The following is a 27,174-nucleotide window of genomic DNA, read 5'->3' as shown; positions in this document are numbered from 1 at the left end:
GTTTCTTCTAAATTGAGGTAAATACAATTAGCATTGTAAGGACAAAATTGACCAAAGAAATATTACAAATTATTCTAAGTAAAATTTTACTGGAAATGTACATCTTAATTATATGGATGGTACTCTCTCTCCCATTAGTTTATTCTTTGTAGGAGATTAATACTTATTACTGGAATAAGACAAGACGCCACATACAATGTAGGATTGCGTTTAGTTCTTATAGATGCAGGCACTGAGCAAATGAGCTCACATAAACAGGTAGATGGAAATGGAAAAAGATTTTTCTAGCAAAGAAAAATAATATGCATCCATGGCTGTGATATTTAATAATCTCTCAGCTGGCCACTCAATTAAGTCTTCTTTCAATTTTATTGGAAGAATGGGAAATTTATTTGCAGAGGATCGTTTACCCGGTGCTTAGAGTCATTCCCTCCCGCAGCAGCCATACCAGTTTTTCGTTTGTTTGTTTTTTGTTTTTAATTTATTCATTTATTTATTTGTTTGTTTGTTTATTTATTTTTGGCTGTGTTGGGTCTTCGTTTCTGTGCGAGGGCTTTCTCTAGTTGCGGCGAGCGGGGGCCACTCTTCATCGCAGTGCGCGGGCCTCTCACTGTCGCGGCCTCTCTTGTTGCGGAGCACAAGCTCCAGACGCGCAGGCTCAGTAGTTGTGGCTCATGGTGCTCTGTGTCATGTGGGATCTTCCCAGACCAGGGCTCGAACCCGTGTCCCCTGCATTGGCATGCAGATTCTCAACCACTGTGCCACCAGGGAAGCCCACACACCAGTTTTTTGATCATCCCTTTGCTCAGCACCCTGAGGATGAGGTGAGAAGTGGGTGAGAGGTGTGCCTTCCCTTTAAAGAGTGGTAATTCTGAAAGGAGAAGTGTGAAAGGGGAACCAGTAGGCTACCTGGGCCACAGGCAGGTCCATTTTAAGGCTGATTATACGCAAGATGAAGAATCTGAAACTGATTCCCTTTAAATGATCGGTGCCAGCATATCCCTCAAAAAGGCTTCAAAGTACCCCCAGGTGTGCATCCTCTTGGCTCTGAAGGCCGTTGCTCTAAGACTCCTGCATGGATAGACCTCAAATTCAAAAGCCGGGAATGACAAGACGGGGATGACAAGGAAGCACAGGACAGAGATTAAGAAAAAATTATCCAAAATCTGATTCGAATTTGGGCTGTTTCATACACATATTCTTCGACAAAGGAGAGTCAGGTGTCAAAATTATAATGTAAGGATGAGTGTTTTTGTACCCTCTCACATCATCAGACTTGCCTTCACTTTAAAATGAAAATTTAGCCCTCTAACAAAATAAACACTGCCGTCCCTTTCCTGACAGATCATATTCCAGTTAGCAAGATCAAAACAAGGGCACCATAAAAGCAGCCGCCGGTCTATTACAATAGAAATTCTGATGCAGCAATTTCAACTTTGGCTGCCCATATCCTGATTCAATTACTTTACGGTGGAGCCAGTAGCATCAGCATTTTTTTTTTTTTTTAACTCCCCAGGTGATTCTAAAGTGTGGCCAGGATTGAGAACCGCTGAACTAATTAATAACCAAATATTAAAATTTGTTGTTAATTGTGGAGGGGTGATGTACATTCCTGATTTGTAGATTAACCCAAGGTTAAACTATTTTAATTTTCATGATGTATTATTAATAATTTAAAAAGCATTATAGTGATAGAGTTCTATACAGATAAAAATGTACCAACTTTTTAAGTCACTTAAAAGAGGAAACATTAAATCAAATCCCTCAACTGAAGGAAACCTATGAGATACATCTTCAATCAATGTGTGCTGGGAATTTATTTAGTGGATGACATTACCTACAATACAGAGGTGAGAAGAAAATATTAAATGAGAAAACATTTACAGAACCTAGGACATCGTTTGGTACATAGAGGAAACTCAGTAACTGTGCTTTATGAGTTCTGAACTTAGGATTCAAATGGAACATCTATATAATTTTCTACAGTTCGAGTCTTCATTGCCTTCTTTCATTTGATTTATTGTGACTTCTCAGATTAAAAAAAAAATAACACGTTCAAACACAGGTATAATACACATACCAAAATTTGATACTTGGACCCTCCAATTTTTCTAATCCTCCTGGCACAAACCTCAGAGCTATCTTTGTTAAACTCATGAAAATACTATGAACATATAGTCAACACAACACACAGCAGGGTAAAAACTGAAAACTGTCTGCCTCACTGTCATTCACATACACCCAAACATCCCTGTCACACCCAAATCCATTCCCCAGAGGTAGCGCTGAATGCTGCCTGACTTTGCCCATCAATTCCTTATTCTAACCATCATTAAATGTGATTCATTGCTTCTTTCATACTCTGCTTAAATCCACTCAGGTTCTACTAAGTCCATCCTAGGTCAGGCCTTTACCAGCGCCCCCGACTATGCTCAGTGTCTTTTAGCTGATCTCCCTGCCCCCAAGCTGGTTCCCCCACAATCCATTCTATGCATGTGTCAGTTCTTAGTTGTCAGTCACAGAACCCTTTCTACATGTTTTACAGGCATTTACCGCGGCAGGGGACTAGGCTGTCTCCTAGGCCTGGGGTCTAGGCTAAATCACATTACAGGACTGGTCTTGTAAGGGAGCAGCTACCAGCACCAGAACCAACCAGCTCCGCCGTGATCAGAAAGCTGCCTCTGAAGCCACACCAGCGTCAAAATGGGTATTTCCAGCCTTGCCTCTTTTTTTCTCATTTCAGTGGCAAATCCAAGTCTTGCTAGGGGCTCACACTCAAACTGGCAGCACTTAAGTCAAACGTCCGTGCCCTAACAGCAAGAGAGCCTGGTTATACGGTGTGAGGGCTTCTTATGTTTGGGGGTGTTGCTGTGTATTCTCTGTGGAAAGTCAGGATTCACAATACAGAGAGCTACCCAAATATGGACAGGATGTTCAAAAGATTCTGGGAAACCACAAAAGAACAGAGGTCTATGACAATGAGAAGAAATTCATCTTTCTAAATTATCACTTTGACCACAGTCTTCTAGGAAAGAAAAAGTATACGTGGGCATGGAGATGTGCTGTGGGTAGACAGACAGCCTCCAGCTCCTTCGGGGTCTGCCTCGGCCACCCACCCAAACACAGGCCCTTCAAAGGGCAGCCCACACCCAGTGACTGATGGAGACAGGGTGCACGAGCCCAAGACTGGACAGCTCTGATGGGCGCGAACACTCCGAAGCTCCCTGTAGTGCGGCCAGGCTCTGCAGACCCACAGGCAGCTGACTCTCCTCCCTCCGCCCCATCCTGCTTCTGCCCCTCCCTTCCACGGGCATTCATCCTTCATAAACATCTTGTACACCAAACTCCATCTCAGCAGCGGCTTCGAAGGGACCCACACGGAGACAGAAAACCCCCTTCAAGAGCTTCCAATTACGGTTACGGGGATGGTTTTTACTCTCCCACCCTTGTTTCTTCCTCCATTTCAGTCTTAGACCTGCAAACAAAATACGAAATGCTCACCTTCAGTCATCTTCCTGAAGCTTCCCCAGTCACTTCTTGGTTAAATAAAGTCCATTCTCTCACAAACTCCTCCATAAGGGCTCAGAGGTGCAGAACTCCCTGAAGTTGTGTATGCTTAAAACTGTTTTTCTAGCTTTGATACTTGAAGGACAGCTTGTCTGGATATAAATCCACGGTTGGCACTTAAAGATCTTTTGCAAATGCTGCTCCACTGTGGCCTTGATTTATATGTCATTTTGAGTAACGTGATAATGAGCAAATCCTTGTTGCCCTTGTACATTATTCAATCTTTTTGCGAGGAAACCTTGAGAATTTTTTTTCTTTTCTTTGAAGTCGAGTGTTTTTTCTAGAATATATCTCCACGTTGATCTTTTTGGGTTAATTACCCCCAAGTACTTGACAGGCTCTTCCAATTTATAGATTCAAGTCTTCTTTTATTTTTGGAAAGTTTTCCTGGATTTTAAATATTAGTACCACCACACAACTTTGTTTTTCTTCTTCACAGTCTAATTATACCTAAGTTGTTTCTTTGCTATCATCTTCTACTTCACTTTCTCTCTGATCCTTCTTGCTTCATGGAAAAGTTTTCATTTCTCACACAAGAATTCAAGCTATCAAAACCCGGTATAACACATCCATGAGATTTATGTTGTCACACCAAGAAAAACCCCTCTGCTCTGGCCAGCAGTGCCCTGGCAGAACCCTGGGTCTCAATTCCAATGTGATGCCCCTCATTCCTCTCAGGTCCTCTCCTGCTTATTTCAAGAGTCTCTCTCTTACCATTCTGACTCCAAGTTACCTCCATTTTTCTGAATCCTTATTATTTTATTGCCCACCTCATTTTAGTGCCATGAGAGACATATTAGCCGGGCAATAAAATTATAGTACTCTCTCATACCACTGATGTGTCGTGGGCTTTACAACTCGTTTTCCAAACAGAATGAGAGCCTGAATCCTGACAACATTTTCTTTTCCTCTTCAGTACATAATGTGCTTTCAACTTCTAATTCAAGTAATACACAAACATGTGTACACTCACATTATAATTAAAGAATGAGTTCACAGTTTTGGAGTTCATTACAGACAGGTATTACACTGCAACTACTTATGGACAAAAATACATATAAGTTGTCTTCATCCTCCCTCCAAGGTCCCCTGACACTTGCTCTACACCCTATAGTATGCGCCTAGCCAGCCCTAACCTCCCCTCCCACAGGCCCCCTAGAACTGCAGGCACTCTCACAGCTCAGCAAGGCTGCTCACTCTGGAAAACAAACTGAGATTCAACTGAGCCCATCCATCCTTGACAAAGGCGTACGGTCGGGGTAAAGTGAGGAAGAGGCACAGAGAGAAGGGTTCTGCTTTTCATATACCCTAAATGTCACTAGTTTGTAGAAAAAGCCTTTTGGTAGAAGAAAATCTGGTAACCTCGTTAAAAGAATCAAAACATTTTGCTAGTTCTATGGAATAATTTTAAAAAAACATCACTTATAAGAAAATCTATATTACAACTCAGACTAACCAAGCCACAAAATAATTATCATTCTAACAAGCCAGTTTTTCTCTTGCTTAAGATAAAACACAAGGAACCAACACATTTAGCTTTCACTATTCATTTAAAAGCAAAGACTTGGGCTTCCCTGGTGGCACAGTGGTTGAGAGTCTGCCTGCCGATGCAGGGAACACGGGTTCGTGCCCTGGTTTGGGAAGATCCCATATGCCGCGGAGCGGCTGGGCCCGTGAGCCATGGCCGCTGAGCCTGCGCGTCCAGAGCCATTGAAGCAAAGACTTCAATATATTTGAAAACAATATTTATTGAAAAGCGGTGAGTTTTCTGTTTTTTCTTTCCTTATTAAAGATTTGCTTCTAGTCTCAGCTGTGATTCTTCCGTAACATAACCTTACACTCATGACCCTCAATCTTTTTCAAAGCACTTCCATAACCAGCATAGTATTAAATTCTTGCAATGAGGCCGGCAAGGCAGACATTAGCCTTATTTTGTCTGTAGTGAAATAAACTCTGTAGTCAAATGACTTGCCCCAAATCGCATCACTAGCAAGCTGTAGGAGCCAGGTTCCCTGAATCCTTGTCCTAGCTCTGGCCATGAAACTGAATTAAGGCATGAATTTAATATACACCTAACATTTTTTCTTAACTATTTAATATTTTGGTTTATATCCTAGTATTTGCTTTAAATAGAATTTAGTAAAAATAATGACTGAATTTGAAAACGACAGTCACCGAGACAGAATCTACTCATCTTGCTATATTTTAAATAGCTGTCCATTTGCGCCACTTAGCCTACTCCATTCTATCCTACCTAATATGGTTAACCCTGTGCTGGTTTATGTTTAAAAGCTATGTTATGCTCCAAGGGCAAGAAGGAATAATAACCAAATCCCTGAAATGTGAAAATTCCTTTGCATTCTAAAAAGGGATAAGGGAAAAAATGAATTGAACAAGAAAGTTACAGCAATGGAGAACACCACATGAACATTTGTTAAGTGTTAAGGTTCTTGAGAAATTTCCTAAGTGAGAAAGTACTCTCTGAGTTAAGTGTGAGAAACTGAAATTATGTCTTTGCTTTAATATACAGTTTATACAGTTTAAGATTAACCTTTAGGCATCTCTGAGTTTTGCCAACTAAAAATAAATCTCAAGTATTTGGGTCAAGAGAAATAAACATAGTCAGGAAGACTTAAAAAAAAGATCGTCCTGCAAGATGAGACTTTGCAGTAACTGGCTTTCTAGAAATTTCATCTCTAGGAACAGGGTCATGGACCCCGTAGTTATCCTCCGAACAGACGGGAATAATGTGAAAAATCTAAGATGCAGATTTCCCAGGAGTGACAGTAGAGAGTTAGAGCACTCCCAGGGCAGAGAGATCAAATAACAAGAAGTTATAAACACTGAATGCTGCAAGTATCCTCTAACAGTCAAAGGAATCTGCGCAAATTGTCTCCATACCAAAAGGGTACTGTATGACTAATACCAGCCTCACAAGACAGTCTCAGTAATTTCCAATTTTCTCCGTATCGGCAGATCTTTTCAAAAGTAAGGTTAAACTGAACTTTTTCAGTGGAGCCCATTTAAATGAATTTCAGCCATATTAAAAGCTTCTGTGGTTTAACGCCTAGTTTAACACATAATTCTTAAGTGGACCAACGTATAAGTTAATATATCAATGGACCTTTGTGTTAAGTCCCAAAGAGCTGAAACAAATCTTATACTCCAGAAGTGTGGGATCTGGTGTACTGATAATTAAAGCCTACTGCGACAAAGAGGATGCTAGCTACCAACCACAAGAGCTGTTTTTTCCTTCCTCCTTAAAAGAAATGCTTAAGCAGGCACGTGGCTGCAGAACAGACTCCTTTCCCCAGCCTACCTTTTGACTGAGATGCAATCATGTGACTAAGTTCTGGAAATAAGATGTATATTAAAGTTTGGGGAGTGGGGGGGGGTAGCCAAATGCTACTGCCGCTCCTTCTTCCTCCCTGGAGAGGATACGAACGTGATCCTGCAGGGTAAGCAGTCATTTTAGACCAAGAGACAGAGGAGCCACAACCTTGGTGAGCACGGAACCATCACAACAGTCCTGGCCTGCCCACTGCACTCTCAGATAAGCAATCTAAAGGTAAACGTCTATCTCATTTTACCCACTTCTATCTTGTTTATGCCACTGAGTTGTCTGTCTCGTGAAGCTGATCCTAGTCTTGATACACTGCTTCCCCGGCACAGTAGATGCAGTGATAGTAACAACAGCAGTGACACCTGCACACACACCGGGACAGCTCTTACCACGTGCCAGGAAATACAGTGGATGCTTTGCACACATTATCTAATACTGGTCACAACCTTGTGAGGTGGGCATGCTAAGTCCCACGTCCTCATTAGGCATCCTGCACGGTCAAACAGAAGACCCCTGTGGTGTCTTCATTAGCGACCTGACCTGTTCTCCACCAATCCCCACCCACCTCCCAAGAAGAACCTTCAAGAACCATCCCCTTCTCCTTGCTGTTCTGAAAGTCCACAGCAGGCTTGGTGGACCCCCTTCATCGTCATGTTTTAAGCCTTTCTCTGTCTCCTTATCAGTTACCATCTTCATCCATTTTCAATCTTCCAGGATTTTTTGGAAATTTCTTATCAACTGGTAACTCCTCTCCCAAACACTTGTTTACTATGGGCTCTTTCTACCTTTTAAATTTCTATCCTGTCATATTAAATGAGGTCTTGGGAGAGAGGAGACGAAGTCACTTGGGGCCCAATTTTCACAACTAGGAAAAAAAAGTACGTGTGTGTGTGTGTGTGTGTGTGTGTGTGTGTGTGTGTGTTCTTCTTTGGGCTCAACAGGCTAACACAGGTCCAAATCAACAAGATGAAACCTTAACAAGACCAAATGTAAACACTTACACTTAAAGTTTTGTTTTTCTTAAAGAAGGTAATTAACTACCTAAGTATGTACTGAGAAAGAGAACTGGTAAAAAGAAGAAAAAGGATAAGAGAAAAAGAAAGGCTTAAGGGTTTTTTGTTTTGTTTTGCTTTGCATTTGCATCATGTTCTAAGTGGGAAGAGACAGTGCAGCCGCGCTAATGAAATCTTAGGCTTCATTAGATCAGAAGAGTCCAGACAAAAACAGCAATGAATTCACTCCATATGGCATCACTGGGATCTCAACTGAACCCCTTTAGCCAGTACTGGCCAAAGTTAAACTAAAAAAAAGTTCCGACCAAGTTAACATTAGAGCTGAAAAGCATGAGGAATAAGTTAGCCTGGAGATGTTTAAAACATAATTAGGTAAAATCAACCAAGAGAGGAGATTTGACAACCGTCTCCAAATCTGTGAAGAACTATCTGTCCTCCGGCAGAGAGAATGGCCGTGCTCTGCACTGCTCCGCAAGGCGGACTGCAAACAGCTGGTGGAGGCCAAGACGGCAGACGGGAAACCCCATCGCAGGACAGCTCAGCCACGAGACGCTCAACGACGGGAAGTCAGCGTCAGAGGCGGTGAGCTCCCCATCACCTGACACGTTCAAGCTGAGGCTGAGTAACCAATCAAGTGTAGAGGACGCCATAAAGGCACTGATTTCTTCATCGGCAGAGGGTTAGACGACTCCCAGCGGGCCTGAGACTCCAGAGGACACGCCGTGGCCTGGCCATAGCAAGCTGCTGGGCGGGTGGGTGCTGGGCAGCTTCCACACACCCCCAGGGGCCTGTGGGGCTCCAGCGCCTGAGATCTCAGCATCCCTGACCATGGGAAAGGAACGGCCCAGGACCAGCGGTCCCAAGCATAAGGCGCAGTCTCAGCACCATGAAACAGTGAGTGCAGGCCTGACCCAGCCCCCTATACTAATAGAAGAAAGAAAAAAATGTCTAGGATAAGCCAGGTAAAGGCTTAGGAAAATCAGAGGCAGCCCAAGTTCTCTACGTAAGACTGCATTCCAACAGAAAGACAACAAAAACAGTGAGGCTTCCACACTACAAGGCAGAACTGGCCCTGCTGTGCACGACTGGGAGGTTTCTCTTAACTCCAGAGGGTTTTGGGTTTTTCTTCAAGAAGGGCTGGCAAAAGCTCCAAGCTGACACAACTGTAAAGTTTGGAAAAGACTCTCCTGCATATGTTGTATAAACTTCTAAATGGCAACTTCTCAATTTCCAGCTTCTAACCACTAGTTTCCAAAGGGATTGAGAGGGAAAAAGATGAAGTCAAGCGGGAGGCCCAGCCTTGTCCAAAAGGGCCGAGTGAGAAGAGCCTGGGGTCCCAGAGGATCATGGGATCTCAGGTCTTCCTTGTTTGCACTCTGAATAAATACTAAGGCAGGAAACGATTTGCATCCTGTGAAGACAGAGTTTAAAAGACGTGTATTCACCCTCCACCTCCCTACCCACCTCCAAAAAGACACACTACACCCACTCTCTCTCTCTCACATAGTGCAATTATCCATGTATGCTGTACTAAAGAAGGTGCAGCCTCTATTCCAGAATCCTGCAAAAAACATTTTTATGAACCAATTCACTAAAACACATGTTCCAGGATTTCAAATTAAGTAGTGAGCCGGAAATGAGTGGGAGAGCCAGGAGAGCTGGCCTCGGCCCCCTTGGCTCTGCAGCTGCAACCCTGCTTCTCTGCCCAGAGTGGACTTTGAGGAACAGTTCCTAGCCGGGGAAGGCCCCTCACGGTCTCCCCAACCTCTTGGGGGGCAAAAGCACATAAAGGGCTGGAGGTAAAGGGCTCCCTGCACAGGCCTCCTGGGGACCCCCATCTCTGTCCAGGACCCACTGAGCAGTGTGTGTGGATACAGTGAGATGCTCTCTCTCCAGCCTCTGCCCTCTTCTCCCACCCGCCTTCTCAAACTTACACAGACTCGGAGAATGGCAGGCACATGGAAAAGGAGCCGTGCCTTAAATGTGGAAACATAAAAAGGCAGGGAAGGAGGCAACACAGCCTTTTTCTTAATTTAGCCAGAAACTTCAAAACGCTTGAACACTGGGCTCTGCTACCAAAAGCTTTAAGGATGCTAACAGAAGCTGAATCTATGAGATGTGGCTCTGGACGTTCATTCTACAATTCTTTCAAGATTTCTTCATGGGGCTTCCCTGGTGGCACAGTGGTTGAGAGTCCGCCTGCTGATGCACGGAGTGGCTGGGCCCGTGAGCCATGGCCACTGAGCCTGTGCGTCCAGAGCCTGTGCTCCGCAACGGGAGAGGCCACAACAGTGAGAGGCCCGCATACCGCAAAAAAAAAAAAAAAAAAAAAATTTCTTCATGTTTGAAATGTTTCACGAGAAAAAGAAAAAAATATATAAGTATTTCTGCATTTTGAGAGGCATCTTTGCGAACACAGATGAAATGGTAAAAAGTGGAAAAGAGCACAGTCTTTGAGAAGAGCCAGGCGCTAGTGTTTGTCATCACCTTCTAATTTCAAGGCTGTGAGTTCAGCGCCCAAATTAACTTGCTTTTCTACAGCAGAACCAGCAGACGTGACTCAACTGTGACGTGGAAAATGCTTTATCTGAGATGCAGGCTTCAAAAATAGGTCTTTGAAATGACGAATAACATAAAATATAAGACCTAATTTAAACAAATTAACTCTCCAGGTAGATGACCCTATGCAGCAAAAAGTTTCAAACTGGGTGACGGAGTCACGGGTTTGTGACCAGTTTGTCTTGGGGGCTGGAGGAGAGGCGCCTAAAACACAAGCAGCAGGAGGCCTGACTCGGAACAAGCTAAACAGGAGTATTTCTCGCACATGACTCATAGGACCTGACGTCCCGGAGCAGGTGGTCCCGGGCAGGCTGATTCCACGACTCACTGACATCATCGAATTCCCGCCTTGCCATTCCTTCAGCATCACAGCCCCACTGCTGTTCTGGAGACGTGAGGAAAACCTTCCCAAAGTCCTCAAACAACAATCCCTTCAAAACTGTCCTCGTAACGTCCAATCCTAGATCGGTCAAGGGCAAAGGCGAGGGAACCACCATGAAGCTGTCATGGTCACTACACACACGTCTATGCAGAGGGCGCCGACTCAGGCTAACTGCCAGCAGCCCCTGGGGCTGAGGGAGGGGGCGGCCTTCCCCACAGTGGGGGCTTCTTGAAAGGCAAATATCCCTTTGCCTCAGTGGGCCTCTCCATCCCCAGTGTAACAGAGCAGCCTGTGTTCATCATTTGTATTCCAAGCTCCTACAGCAAATTCTGCTTAAATACAGCATTCAGTGATTTTAAATGGTTTTTTTTTTTTGAAACTGTAGTTTAGACCCAGCTTCTAGGCAAGTACTATTTGATACCTTTCTAGAGAATTCCTAACCATTAAATCCACAGCCCGATCTATGTTGACACCCTCACTCCAAACAGGATTCTCTTCAACCAACCACTTTCTCTCTTTGGTTACCCCACCCCAGAGCGCGGCTGGCCGGGCATCACGAGCCTTGCTGGCCCTCGAGGAATTGTCTTCAGACTTCTCCTCTGGCCAGGGCTGGCCTCCACGCCCTAAGTCAAGGCACAGCCACATCCTTTGAACAGGCTGAAGCAGTTCACACTTGTTTGGTAAAGAGCTGCTACCCCTCCCCCAGGACCCCCTCACACCTCCCCAGGATGGAGCAAGTAAAGGGCAGACACCTGGCAAAGCAGGGCCCCCAACGCCACTGCCGCCGTCAGGGCATCACCTCACGCGCAGCAGGGCGTCAACTCTCTCCCAGCCCCTCTAACCCACGGCTCCTGGTAAATAAATAGCTCTGCACGATTTTCCCTTTCCCAAGGCCTCAGAATCCTCCTTGGCAAGAAGACAAGTTTCCACTCTCCAGGTGAGACAGCCTCAAGCAAGGTCTACCTCGGGATGCGAACTGCCTCAGCGAAGGGGCTCTCCCTGGCTGCCGTGCTCAGATGCCATCAGGGACCCTGGTTAGCTATTCTCAGTCTGTTTCCCCTCCTTATTGTGAGTTTCCCTAAGCCAAGATGTCTTATTTTTTAATGTATCTTATGGCATAAGAGGCAAAAATAAAAATAACACTTCACTACCAAATGAAAACACTGAACTACTTCAAGTGTATTCGTCCAGACTACACAAGTGATCCTGTGCAGCATCACACAGGTAGTTCCACGTCTGGGATAGCATCCCTGGGAGGTGTCATAAGGACAAAACGAAGTAATATAGGGAGAAGCCTATCACAGAACCTGGCACAGAACCACTGAATCGACATCACTCTTTAAGATAAATGGTTCCAGGGTTTCCCTGGTGGCGCAGTGGTTGAGAGTCCGCCTGCCGATGCAGGGGACGCAGGTTCGTGCCCCGGTCCGGGAAGATCCCACATGCCACGGAGCGGCTGGGCCCATGAGCCATGGCCGCTGAGCCTGCGCGTCTGGAGCCTGTGCCCCGCAACGGGAGAGGCCACAGCAGTGAGAGGCTCACGTACCGGGGAAAAAAAAAAAGAAAGAAAAGATAAATGGTTCCATTATTGAAGTACAATTGACATATAACATTATATTAGTTTCAAGTGTACAACATACTAATTTGATATTTGTATACTGCAAAATGAGCACCACCATAAGTCTAGTTAACATCTGTCCGTAATTTTTTTCTATTAAAAATTCAGTATCATGAACCTCTTTCTCTCACAAACATTTCACTACGACATTATCTATACAGATGTACTGCTGGACACGTAGGCTGTTTCTAATTCTTTCCCAAAATAAATTAGGTTGTTTCTAATTTCTTCCCACCATAGAAAGATGAACATCATTTTAAGTATGTCTTGGTAAACTTAGCCTACTGTTTCCTTAAGACACAGAGTATAATTTCTTTAAAGCATACACACACTTTGATATGTGCTGCATATTCCACTCTGAAGAGCTTCCTTCACACGTAACCTTTTTAATCCTCACGCAATCCTGTGACTGTGAAGTATTTAGTATTACTGTCCCAATTTTACAGATGAGAAAACTGAGTCTCAAGATCACACAGCTGGTAAAGCCAGAGATCGGGTTCAAACTCTGAGCCTGCGGCCTTAGCCGCACTACTACTGGCTTCTCAAATGCAACAATTCCTAAAAAAAGGATTCTCCCTGGAGAAGGGGCAGGTGCAGGCCAGAGCACGGTCCCTTGATGTTATACGGCAGGTGCAACTAAAACGAAGACAACCTTCTCGATCTCACAGCAGGTAATATTGGAGTGCTTACGTGTGCGGCACTGTTCTAAACACCTTACGTGTATTTACTTAACTCTTACAACAAACTGCAGTAGGTACTATTCATAATACCCACATTTGAGGGAAGGGGAAACTGAGGCACAGAGTTTTGGCAACTTGTTAATAAGTAGGATGTGAGATCCAAACCCAGAGGGTCTGGCTCCAAGCACATCTTCCAGCCCCTAGGCTACTAAGTACCTTGAGGATGGGAAAAATGCCCTGCCTCCCTCTGGTCATCCTTCCCATCTCCACCTGAGTCTCACATCTTACTTCACAGCTCTCACCGGGACAGCCTCCAAAAGCTATGTAAGTTTAGAAAACTCACATACTATAATAGCGTGAATAATTCTTAGATACTAAAAATCCTTATTTGGGAAACCAAAAGAAACCTTAAAAAAAAGTACTCTACAAAAAAGCAGTACTCTACAAAAGTACAGATGTTCCTCCACTTACCATGGGGTTACATCCAGACAAACCCATCCTAAGTTGAAAATATCATAAGTCGAAAACGCAATACACCTAACCCACCGACTGTCAGCTTAGCCCAGCCTACCTTAAATGTGATGAGAACACTTACAGTAGCCGACAGTTGAGCAAAATCATCTAACACAAAGTCTATTTTATAATAAAATATTGAGTATCTCATGTAATTGATGGAATACTGTGCTGAAAGTGGGGAGCAGAATGGGTGTCTGGGCACGGAATGGCTGTCTGTATCGGCTGTTTCCCCTCGTGATGGTGGGGTTGGTGGGAGCTCCGGCTGCCCTGCCCAGCATCACAAGAGTGAATCGTACCTCTTACCACTAGCCCAAGAAAAGATGCAAATTCAAAACTCCAAGTACAATTCCTACTGAATGCGTATCACTTTTTTTTTTTTTTTTTTTAATTTTTGGCTGCATTGGGTCTTCATTGTTGTACGCAGGCTTTCTCTAGTTGCGGCGAGCAGGGGCTACTCTTTGTTGCAGTGCACAGGCTTCTCATTGCGGTGGCTTCTCTTGTTGCAGAGCACAGGCTCTAGGCACATGGGTTTCAGTAGTTGTGGCACGTGGGCTCAGGAGTTGTGGCTCGCAGGCTCTAGAGCACAGGCTGAGTAGTTGTGGCGCACGGGCTTAGCTGCTCCATGGCATGTGGGATCTTCAGGGCTTGAACCCATGTCCCCTGCATTGGCAGGCGGATTCTCAACCACTGCGCCACCAGGGAAATCCTGAATGCGTATCACTTTGGCAACATTGTAAAGCTGAAAAATTGTAAACTGAACTACTGTAAGTCAGAGACCACCTGTACTACTAAAAAGTAATACAGAGATTAACTATATTAAATGTGTATGGAGGACTTTTACTATGTTTTAAAAAAAATAAATGCACAGACCATACAAACTGGAATAAAGTAACTAACGCAACAAAATATGTAAAGTTGTCCCTAAACAGATTTACACGAATAAAAGTGATTTTTACCAACCTCCTGAAGGATTTTATTTACAGAGGGACAGAAAACTGACATGGATCACTGAGAAAACAATACAAAAGACTGGAGATCTAACTTCATACTATTAAAACCTATAACCACATCTACCTGGTCAAAATCCCAAAGTTGAGGGGAGGGCATAGACAAAAAAAAAAAAAAAAGCATGCAATCCAGGTCCTCTAGCTGTTCTTTTTCTTGTTCCAGTTTCCTATTCTACTTACTTCTCCCCTTCTCTCCTTTTATTAGTCAATATTACAGGTGTGCAGGTCTCCTGAAGCATCTCTCTCCTTCTCCAGTTTCCCCTTTAGCCCCAATTCAAAAGCAGAAACAAAAAGAAAGGAAAATGTAGATAGTGTTGTGCATTTAAGTGAGAGATGGTCCTTAAACTCAACAAGAGACCAGGTTACTTGATATCTGTGCGTCCATGAACCCTACTCCATATGCCACAAATACACTTCTGAACTCACAAAAACAATGCCCAGGACGCACCTCTGAACTGGGTTTTGTTTTCATCGTGCTTGTTCCCTTTAACTGTCAGCTCACTTTTTCAACCTGGAATTTCGGTTTCCAACGGGGAGCAACACGCTTTTAATGGACCCTTACTGTACCCACGGTTAACTTTAAGGAGTTTAGGCAATTAGGAATAACCTCCCTTAATTATGGTCTAAATGTGGTGAATTAATGAAACCCATTCCCAACTACCTAAACACATTTCAAATTAAAACGAAGCCTGAATTTACAACCCAGGTTAAATGGATTAAAAGATTAAGGGCTAGAGTGCAAGGGCTTTCTCCACCTCGCTCTCACATTTCAACCTCAAATTACCCCAGCCCTCTAAGGACTGGAGGAGTCACTGTGAAAGCGCCTAATTACCCAAGAATTACGCCAACCATAACCAATTTCAAGATCACAGATCAGATGTTCCCAAAACATGAATCTGCTAATTAAAGTTACATGAAAGTCAAACCAACAGGCAATTTGGATGGGACATCCATCCACCTGAAAGCAGACTGATGGATGAAGTATTAAAACCCACAGTAGGGCTTCCCTGGTGGCGCAGTGGTTAAGAATCCACGTGCCAATGCAGGGGACACGGTTCAAGCCTTGGTCCGGGAAGATCCCACACGCTGCGGAGCAACTAAGCCCGTAGGCCACGACTACTGAGCCTGTGCTCTAGTGCCCGCAAGCCACAACTACTGAGCCCGCGCGCCTAGAGCCCACGCTCCGCAACAAGAGAAGCCACCACGATGAGAAGTCCACGCACCGCAACGAAGAGTAGCCACCGCTCGCCGCAACTAGAGAAAGCCCGCGCGCAGCAACAAAGACCCAACACAGCCAAAAATAAATAAATGAATTTATTAAAAAAAAAAAAACCCACAGTACCAGCAGCTATGCCTCACTGTTGGCACTATCAGACACCCAGATCACTGCAGTCCAAACATACGGAGGCAGAAAGAGACTCATCTTGATTCAAGCATTTCCAGGGAAGAACAAAAGGATTCTCCCTCCAAACCGATGAATGGCTCACAGGGATGTGCTTCAGCATGTGCGTCACCCACAAGGATTCACTTGCTGGGTTTAAATTGGGAATGAAGCAGGTTTAAGATACTGATACTTCCACATGCAGCCCCAACACAGCACACATGGCCTGACAGCATTTTCAGTAGTTGTATTTTTCTGAATTCTAATCAAAGGACTGTGGTTTGATTTCAAGGCTTTGCCTGTTTGCTAAACTTCAGTGTATACCGAAATATTCTTCAACCTTCCCACTTATTTCCCACAAGTTAAAAAAAAAAAAATCATAAAAAATACTTGTCCCCGGCGCCCACAGTTTTGTGTAAATAAAGAATTCCCATGGATATGCTCTTACAGATACACAAAGAAATAATTTAGAAATAAAACCCATTCGACCAAAAGGCCAGGTTCAATGAGTCGGTAAGAAAACCCATGGGCCCTAACGCTGTCCCTGGCGCCCTGGCAACCCAAAGCTGTGTGACCCGTAAGTGCAGCTCTCAGAATGAAAACGCCCAGCCAATCCAACACCCAAAGTTACTTCCCGGGAGCCCCAGAGTTCGGGGAGGGCAGGGGAAGCAGGTGAGGGGACCCTCAAAGGGCTCACAAATGAGTCTCTGTATGTAATAGGTTGAATCGTGTCCATCTAAGATGACGTGCCGAAGTCCTACCTCAGACCTCAGAATGTGACCTGACTTAGAAACAGGGTTGCTGCAGACATAATTAGTTAAGATCAGGCCATACTGGGGTAGGGCGGGCCCCTGACACAATACGACTGGCGTCCTTTTAAGAAGACAGACGTGTGAAGACACGGAGACACACAGGGAGAGCGGCATGTGTGGCAAAGGCAGAGGTGGTGGCATGTGGCTGCAAGCCAAGGGACACGAAGGTCACCGGAGAAGCAACAGAAGCTACGAGGAGGCAAGGAGGGATTCCCTGCGGGTTTCAAAGGGAGCGCGGCCAACACCTTGGCCTCGAGAACTGAGAGAAAACATTTTTGTTGTTTTACGCCACCCCGTTTGTGGTACTGTGTTATGGCAGCCCTGGGAAACTAACACAGCACACTTGAACTTGGGCTTCTTCCTCCTGCCCTCCTCCGTCCTGCCCCTGCCGCTGGCAGACACTCCCACTGCACCACGAAAGAGCCCCAGGGAATCCCCGTCTGTGGCCTGCTTGGGGAGCACAAGGCAGGCTCAGCCAGCCCAGGCCCTGGTCCCAATTGTCTCCCTTCTCTCCAGCTCCCACCCACCCCTGGGCACCAGCCCCGCTCCTGCGGCCAGGCCAGCACCCCTGACCCAGGGGGGAGGGGGGAAGGTCAGGCAGGATGTGCAAGTGCCCTTCAGTGTGCTGCTCCCGCCCACCCCAGCTCCTCACAGAACTTTTAGAACATTTCTTTCCGGTTTTTTTTTTTTTTTTTATGGTACGCAGGCCTCTCACTGTTGTGGCCTCTCCCGTTGCGGAGCACAGGTTCCAGACGCGCAGGCTCAGCGGCCATGGCTCAGGGGCCCAGCCACTCCGCGGCATGTGGGATCTTCCTGGACCGGGACACGAACCCACGTCCCCTGCGTCGGCAGGCGGACTCCCAACCACTGCGCCACCAGGGAAGCCCCATTTCTTTCAGTTTTTACTGAAGTAGTATCCTTTGTCCTGCCCCAACAAGCCCCGTACAGACTCACACTCACACACACACACACACACACACACACACAGCCACGTGCCCAGAGGGAGCTGGGCCAGGAGGCAGACCCGAGTACACACACACCCTGTACTGCCAGTGGCCACTCCCATCCCATAACTGAGACTTTCTGTTCCTGGGCCAAGGTTTCTTGCCAGACTCACTTCCCTTATAATGAATGAATTATCCCAGAGAAAGTTCCTCAGTTCTCCCTGGAAGCCGACCTCGATGGCCTGCTGGGGGACAGTGGACCCCGACGGGGGGAACCGATCCCCACCCCGGACAGAGCTCATTTAGGAAAATCGAATCGGCTGGCGGAAGGCTGGTCCCATGAAAGGAATGCAGGAGTCCTAGGTTGGCTCAAACCCCGGGCCAGCGACCAGGAGCCGCACTGAGCACAGCCTGTCTCCCAACTGCCACCCGCTGCTTCACCTCCAAGACCATTTCTGCATCTCGTTATTCCACCTTCAGCCAAAGGTGGATTTTGAAATGTGCTCCCTTAGATGCCTCATCCTGGACCAATGGCATCCAAGTCTGGACTTGAGCCACATCAGAATCCCTTGGAGGGCCTGTGAAAGCAGCTCGCAGGCCCCTCCCTGGAGCTCCTGATTACGCTGGGCCTGGGGTGGGGTCTGGAAGCCGGCCTAACAGGTTCCCCGGTGGTGCTGACTCTGCTGGTTCCAGGACTGTGCTTTGAGAAACGCCACCCTAGCCCCTCCACTCCGCACTGGGCACAAGTGACAGCTGGTGGCACTACTGCAGCCGGCCTGCCCCTCCTTCCCCCTCTCCCCTGCAGTGTGCGGAGAGCACCACTCCCCAGGGCTGGGGTAAACCCTGCCAATCCAGTGGCCCCACCAAGCCCTCAGCCGGGGAGGGGTTCAGGGTGAGCGTGGACCCATGCTGACGTGTGAGGCGTAAGCGGAAGTCGCTGAGGGGCGCTCCTGACAAAGAGGCGCAGGAGGAAGGCTGTCCTAGGCTGCCCATGGATGTTCAAGTGGGCGGCCGGAGGCCGTGAGGCCCGGGGGGGAGCTGGGCAGGACCGGCAGCCAGCAGCACAGACACTTGGGAAGGACCCGGCTGCCCGGTGCTGACACCCACCTGCTCAGCAAACCAAGCCAGCACCACCCCGCTCCCGGCTTCTTGTTAGGTGACATAATACATTCTTTATTGTTTCAGCTGGTTGGGTCAGGGTTTTCTGTTACCTGAAGCTGAAAATATCTAATCACAAAGCAAAGCAAGCTAACAGGATAGCACGTCCGTCCAGGACAGAGGGCAACCTCTCAGCACACATGACAGTGGCGTATGTTCCACAAATAATCCTAAAATTCCAGATTTGAACTTTGCAGACCATTCCAAAAGCTATGCAGCTGACAGTCAGTGGGTGTGCAACACCCAGAAATAGTGTAAACTGAAGAAGGCGTCTAGCACCCCGTAAAGGGTTACTGAAGACCCAGCTCGGGTCTGTCTTACAAGAGCCATGCTCATTTTTTTCAGGGGTTTCCCAGGAACCCCCCACTACTAGAGCTCACCAGAGAATTCAATTGTTTTCACCTATCACTCTTCGACTTAGTCTCCTTCTGCAGAAAGCAGGTACCAGTATATCTAGTTGTGAAAATGATCTAACCTATTCCACTTTAGAGACAAGGTAGACAAGCATATCTAGAAAGGGGACACCTCAACTTATGTGCCTGTCCTGCCACCACACAGCTCTGTGATCTTAAACTGTTTTGCCTTTATGAACTCATTCCTCATCTATAAAATGAGAATACCAGCACATATCCACCTGTTTTTTTAAGGACAATGCATGTGAAAGTACTCTGTAAACCATGAAGTACAGGGGCAATGACTTAAATCCAGTTTTGAATGGATTAACATGGCCTGATTTTGAGAGATAAAGATTAATCATGTTCCCAGAAGAATGACTTCACAAAAAATTCACAGTACATACACACACCTGCCGTGACTATCAACTGGAACACTGTTGCATGTTATTCAAACTGGACTTCACCTATTATCAATAATTTAGCGGCAGCTAAAGGAACCAACATCCACAGGGCACCATAACCCTGAAAGTCACCATTGTACAAGGCATGACATCAACGTGGATTAGTTACTGTGCACATTTTCACAGAGGTCAACTCGGGAGGTTGTGTCTCCGCTTTTACAGAAGCTGCTCCCTGGGAACTACCTTCGACAGCGGCCGTGGGCTCCTCCGGACATCCCACAGGTGGCAAATCCTCTTTTCTACTGGAGAAGTTTAGTTTTAGCCCAACAGCCTCATGTCCTTCAGAGCCGTGTTTACTTGGACAAACTGGGTAGAAACCACAGGACTTGGAGTGAGGGAAAAAGCAAGTACGGCCCTAAACCCATGCTTCTCAGACTGGGATAAGTATCTGTAGAGCAGAGAGAGAATGCCAGGAGGTAAACACGGCCATCTTCCTGAAACATGAATTTTATTAAAAGATTTCTGGAGGAAAAAAAAAAAAAAAAAAAAGGAATAACCAGTGAGTCATTTTTAAATGACTAAAAATTCGCAATAAATTTTTAATTTTTTTTTTTAATTCAAAGAATTTTCATGCTCACAGCAGACCTTTCAAAAGTCCATTCCCACTACTTCGGGGGAAAGCATTGGGAAGGACTACACCTAGCAAATGAAACTTATTCTTGCATCATTTACGAAGTAGATGCAATGGCAAACCCTAAAGTAATGGTTCCAAAAACACCTTTATTGAGCACATCTGAGAAATACTGTCCAGGCTACCACAGTAATCATTTGTAAAGTGCCAATGTTCTTTTGTTACATTTATTGGGGGGGGAGGGATCACTGTTACTCTGGAGTCCTATTTCCTCTGTGGAAGACTCTAACAACAAACTCATAACTTGATGACAATTCATTTAAAATGAGAGTAACAAGCTCCCAGGAGACCCCATTATCTCATTATTGGTGTTCCTAGACAGAGAACACTGCCTTGGGAAATCATATTTCTCCTTTGAACCCTGAAATCCCAGGCTCTGCCCCCTTCTTAAGCAATAAGAAGCTTGGTGTCACGACACGTCTCGAACACCTTTACAGAGCTAATCAACACTGCTGCCAATACTTTGGGCTCCACCTAGGGTACCTTTATTTCTCATCGACCCAAAGCACAATAAAGAAGGGCCAAACAGCCACAATGTCAGCTTGTCTCTTAAGACCTAAGTTGGGTTTCCAGCGACAAAACACCCAAGTCTCTCTCTTGCTCATAGCACTACCTTCTCTCTTGTCTAAAATAAGCTTCTCCGAGTTTTTTATACACTTTTTGACCATGTGGTAATTTCCGTGGGCAAGTCTTCCCGAGCTGTTGAATCTGCCTCACTCTTTCTTCAGAGCACCCACCTGACTGCATGGACTCCATAGTTACTTCCCTGTTCAATACTGTGACAAGTGTGTAAGTAATCAGCCAGGCCACTGAGTGCCCTGTGGAAGGACGCCAGCTGAGGGTCGGACTTTCGGTGCTGAGTTTAGCCACTTCTCCTCAAGGCATCCCTAAGTCTAACATAATCAACGCTGAGGTTCTGGCACTGGGTGGCCACATTTACAGAACACACCCAAGCTCTCCAGACTTCAATTCCCCATTTTTGTTTCTGGAATATCAACATTAATGAAGTGGTTTGCCTGTTTTTGTTCTAAATTAACCTTCAAAATACACCTGGAATTATGAAAGTTGGTTCAAATATATCTTTTCCATATAAAGATACAAATTAGCACAAGTCTAATCACTCCAGAGTATGTAAAAAAATATATCCAGGAAAAGTAAAAATTTCAGTGAAAATCAGAATTAAGATTCTGATCCTATTATACTATTTTTCTAATTGATTTCAATTGAGGGTTAACTAATTATATAAGTGTCAAAAGGTTTGCTAGAAATTTCACAACCCAAAAAGAATCTGAAAGGGGTTTTGTGGGTTAACAAATTTAATATATAGCAAGAACCCTGTTTAAAAGCTTGTATTCTAAGGCCAACACCTAAATTATGAGCCCTATTACAGTCAAAGGAAATTCATTTCACACTGTCAGGACCACAAAGACCATGACTGAACGCATTCACTGCACCCCTCTTGGGGCCACGTGACCCTGTAGAAGGTTCCACAGGGCACACACAGATAGAGCTAATAACCCATTCTCGTTAAAAATACGCCAACTGCAGGAACCCAATTTAAAAACTACAACCCCTAATCCTAGTACCAGTACTGTGGTTTCAATGGCAAATACGGTTTGTGTGCTTGGATATGAAGAGCAAGTGAAGCATGACAAGCAATCAGTTTAAAAGACTTAAAAACAGGAGGGTGCATCACTTCATTTAGCACCTCCTCTCCTAGGTGTTAGGTAGTGGATGAGGTGCCGGGGGGTCAGCTGACTGAGACTCAGACAGGTGGGTGGGCATCCGGAGAAAGGCAATTTTAAACAGAGGCGTGAACGTCCGGGCTGGCAGCACTGCCATGGTGCGTGTGGAGCAGGACGGATGGAGTTAGTCAGGTGAGAGGTGTGCCAGGGAAGAGAAGAGCGTCTCGGCAAAGAGAGAGGGAGAGAGGCCGTGCGTGAGGGGAAGCGAGGCTGGAGAGGTGGCCTCTGTGCCATGCTCAGAAGGTAAGGCTGCTTGTAAGAGGAATGACGGGCAAGGATGCACATGCTTTAGATACATCACTTGGGTAGGAACCTGGAGAACAGACTGGGGTAGCTGTAAAACCAAGGCAGGAGACCATGTGAAGAAGATGCAGCCAGACCTGGTGACCCGCTGGGGACGAGGCCTATGAGAGGAGGCAAGGGGCGTCCTGATTTCTGACTTATGCAAATGAATGCGGGGGGGGGAGGGGAGCACCGGCCAGCAGTGGGGGCGGGGCTATGCCAGGGGAGTAGCCGAAGGGGGGGTCGGGGAGGGCCATGGGGGAGGCCGGGAACCTGAGGGGACTGAGCCCAGGAGCTCAGTTCAGGACACACTGACTGGGCGGCACCGGAAAGCAGAGAAGAGCTCGCTGGGCAACTGCACAGGTGCAACCCCTGGGCAGAAGGTACCACCGAGTTCAAGTTCCTTCTCTCTCTTTAAAAACCCAAGAGAGCAGGCGCCATCACCCAGGGAAATGACAGATGGGAAGAGAGGAGCGTCCAGGATGCAGCCCTGGGGAGGCAAGTTCAGGTTAAAAATGCCCGATTCGGGCTTCCCTGGTGGCGCAGTGGTGAGAGTCCGCCTGCCGATGCAGGGGACGCGGGTTCGTGCCCCGGTCCGGGAAGATCCCACATGCCACGGAGCGGCTGGGCCCGTGAGCCATGGCCGCTGAGCCTGCGCGTCTGGAGCCTGTGCTCCGCAACGGGAGAGGCCACAACAGTGAGAGGCCCATGTACCGCAATAAATAAATAAATAAATAAATAAATAAAAATGCCTGATCCTATCAACACGTAAGGAACTTCAACGTTGTGCTAAAAACACAGCTTTCGATTTCTGAAGAGAAACAAAGAAAAGTGGAAAGTAGTTCCCTTCCCCATGGGGGCTCTGAGATAACTCACTGCCAGAAGGAAGCTCCCTGAAGATTAAGTCGCTTCTGTCTGCAATTACAACTTTCAGTATGTTGCTGAAAGGTTAACGAGATTTTCTTCATGTTCTGACGAAAACGGTTTCAGGAGAACACATGTTGCTGCTGCTACCAATCAGATAAAAGTACATTAAAAGAAAAACAAAACAAAAGAAACCTTCCACAGACACCCCCTGGCCGGTCAGTATTTACGATTTTTACCTAACCATTTTAAAAGCAGAGTTAATATACTATTCATACTTTGCCAACACTTAAACTTTTCACATTCTAACAAATATACCCCAAAAAGGCCTTTTGGAGATGCGTCCAGAGAGTCAGACCAGCTTCCCAGAGAGTGCCAGTTCTAGGAAGAGCTGCAGTCAGCTCGCTCTCCTTTGCTCCCCTCACTGAATACCCAACAGCAATCTTTCTTTCTCAGCAGAGGAACAGATTACTGCTGATATGTGAGAACACCCAAGAGAAAAATGAGGATGGAGAGGAGAGAGGGGAGAACGTTTTTCAAATACTGCTTTTCTGGCTTTCAACCAAGTACAATTACATAGCATTCACAGAAGATGGAGTCAAGATAGTATAAACAAAATCTTCAATGAGGCCAATTACCCTAAAAGCTTTCCAAACTCTGTTTGAGATCACAGGCAAGCTGCTCTAGAACCCTGCGCCCCAGAATCTACAGTGGTCCAGCCAGGACCCCGCCTTGGCCAGTCCGGGGGGAAACACAGAGTCCCCTTCACTGCCCAGACTCTCTCCAGTGACAGAGGTCAGTGCCACTGACACTTTTCCTAGGACTACACTTTTCCTAGGACGTACTGAGACTCTGTTTTACGATCAAATCTATTTCCCAAGTTAGTAGCTGTTCCTCTACATGGGTTCTCTCAAAGACAGAGCGCTCGTTTTGTGGAATTCATATGTGCTGCCTGTGCTGACTTCAAGTTCACCTTAATATCATTAAGGTTAGCGTAGCAGGGTAGTAATTAAAATGAAAATCACAAAAATGTTTGAAAAATGTGTAAGGAGATACTAATGACTTCATAAATAAGGTTTCGAATAAATGGCATTTAGGGCAAACCTAGTCTTGGCCTATAACCGAAAGTATAAAATAAATATCCATGACGTAAATAAATAACTGAATAAACCAATAAATGAGAATAGACCTCTTCCATACAGAGGAATTCTAAATAATTTATGGAGGTGGAGCTTATTCCACTTAATGACTTCCCTCCAAAGAGTGTAGTATGGAAAAAGGTAAGAAAAGAAGAACTTTAGTGGAGAGAGCCAACAAACAGTACCTCAGCCAGGTGGTCAAGGTCAGCATCAAAGTGTAAGTCACGCTGACAGTCGATACCCTTGATATATGAGGTGAATGGCAACTTATAACTGCGGCCTTCCTCCCCCAAACCCATAACCTCGATCTAACCATGAGAGAAAACCTCAGACAACCCCAAATTGAAGGATGAACTCCTCAGAACTGCCACGGTTTCGAAAACAAGGGAAGTCTGACAAACTGTCACAACCAAGAGGGTCCTGAGACATGACAACTAAATGTGGTCTCCTGGATAAGAGAACATTAGGGAAAAACCAGGGAAATCCGAATAAAGCGTGGAGTTTAGTTCACCGTAATGTACACATGTTGGTTTCTTAGTTGTGACCCATGTACCACAGTAACATAAGGCATTAACACTGGGGTAAACTGTGTGAAGGGTAAATGGGAATTCTCTGTACCATCTTTACAGCTTTTCCGTAAATCTAAATCTGTGCTAAAGCAAAAGGCCTAATTTAAAAGTAGCAAGAGATTCTACCAGCTTTAAAGGTATTAAAATCTTCATTTTTTAAAAATCCCAACTGCACAGTAGAAGGTAAATGAACAGTAAGTACTTAGGTGACTGACCGATCCATCACAGGACATCAGACTCAGAGAGAATTCATTCATTAGACTCAGAGAGAACACCAGAAGCTACATTTTCAGAAAATGGACACAAAGAAGGTTTTCTGGTTGCGGCATCCAACCTTCATCATCATCTTGCCTTTACACAAAAGGCAAAAAACCTCAACAACGACAACAAAAAAAACCCAAGAGGCTTGGAAGTCCAGCTAAGAGGAAAGGGACTAGGGATAAAATAACAGCAAAACACTGGAATATTTGATATTGAGAAGATTAAAACATATAAATCAGGGTGGACCAAACTGTGAGTTTTGAAATCAATTCAGTAGTGGCAACCAGCATTTTTTTAACAAAAGAAAATGAAATAGAAAAGTTCCGTGGTTGTGACGGCTACACAACAATGTGAATGTACTTAATGCCACAGAACTGCACACTTAAATGCTAAAATGGTAACTGTTATGTATATTTTGCCACAATTTAAAAAAAATGAAAATAGAAAATACAGTACACCACAGGCAGCAAAGGTAAGCACTACTTTATAAATAAATAAACACACATGTACCTATTCATACATCCACATATACTGCCTGTGGGTAATAAGTAATCATGATATAAAATGTGTCTTTCATCTGAGTCACTGTCCAAAAGTTTGAAAGCCACTGACTCAATTCCCCCCTCACCTCTACACCCTCACTCTGGTCGTCTGTGTCAAAAGAGCACGAAGGAGACATCCCTCGTGGTGCGGTGGATAAGACTCCATGCTCCCGATGCAGGGGGCCCGGGTTCGATTCCTGGTCAGGGAACTAGATCCCACATGTACTCGGCAACTAAGGAGCCCACGAGCCACAACTAAGACCCGGTGCAACCAAATAAATAATATTAAGGAAAAAAAAAAAGAGCACGAAGGATAAAATCTACTTCACACCTTTAATTGTGACAGGAAATGGGTGAATAGAAACTAGTTCTAATTAATAAGAAAGAAGAGAAGTACACCTCTGAAAGAGGAAAACCAATGCAAAGGCACACAGAACAATGCCCCCTGGAGATGCAGCCCGGCCTTCCTAGCTCCACACTCACCTCAACTGCCTACCTGCATCTTCCCGGGACAGGATGTGTCCCATCAAGCCTGAGATTCCTCGAACAACCAAGGAGAGCTCCTGACTGCCCTCTCGCTAGACCTTTCCCATCACCGTCATCGTCACCCCAGATGCTCCAGCCGAATCCGAGCAGCCCTCCATGGTTCCTCTTTCTCTCACTCTCCACAACTGAGTCAACCCAAATTCATCTCAGAACCTTCCACGTGCCTCTGTCCGCACCACCTTCAGCAGGCACCAGCGTCAGCATTCCTCAGCTCTTTTTGCTCCCAGACACTCAGATAGGATTGTGACAAACTCTGAACTCTGCCCCGTATATTTAAGTAATCCCAACATTCAAAATGCTGTACTACTGAATCACTTTGCTGTACAGCAGAAATTAACACACTGTAAGTCAACTATACTTCACTTAAAAAAAAACATACATGTAAGTCAAGGAGAAAAAAAAATTTTTATGTTATACTATGAATTTGAATGTTTGCAAAGAATGCAATTTCTGGCCTATTATAAATATTGGCATTTTTAATAAAACTCACTTTTTAAAATAGATTCAAAGGAATCTGAATACTATACAATGATATCTATCATTATTCATTTTTAAAAATATACGGATAGGCATTCCTGTATTGCTGGATATTCCCTCAAAGAATTTTAACCTAATATAGCTTTATGTTCAAAGCCTTTTTCAACAAAACTATGGGTATAAATTGAGATCTAGGGGTTTTTTAAATATCCTGTGACCACAGGGTCTAAGTGTCAAATTTTTTTCTTCTGAATTATCATAATTTTTATTAGCACACAACTG

General features: G+C 45.3%; 1 protein-coding gene across 6 annotated transcripts in view; it reads right to left on the bottom strand.

The window, feature by feature from the left end:
* The window catches only part of TMEM131L (transmembrane 131 like), a 159,652-nt gene that overhangs the window by 121,023 nt on the left and 11,455 nt on the right, over positions 1 to 27,174 (bottom strand). Inside the window, exon 1 of one of the 6 annotated variants that reach the window (XM_033403591.2) lies at positions 23,371 to 23,477. The exons of the other annotated variants lie outside the window; for them this stretch is intronic. Coding sequence (XP_033259482.1) covers positions 23,371 to 23,462 — 92 coding nt within the window. The 5' untranslated portion in view covers positions 23,463 to 23,477. Of the gene's footprint in view, positions 1 to 23,370; positions 23,478 to 27,174 lie in introns of those variants that run through there. 6 annotated transcript variants of the gene reach the window in all.

This window comes from Orcinus orca, chromosome 4 (genome assembly GCF_937001465.1).
Source record: "Orcinus orca chromosome 4, mOrcOrc1.1, whole genome shotgun sequence".
In the NCBI taxonomy this organism is placed as follows: domain Eukaryota; kingdom Metazoa; phylum Chordata; class Mammalia; order Artiodactyla; family Delphinidae; genus Orcinus; species Orcinus orca.
The sequence above is the reverse complement of the archived record's forward strand: the minus strand, read 5'-3'. Positions and strand labels throughout refer to the sequence as shown.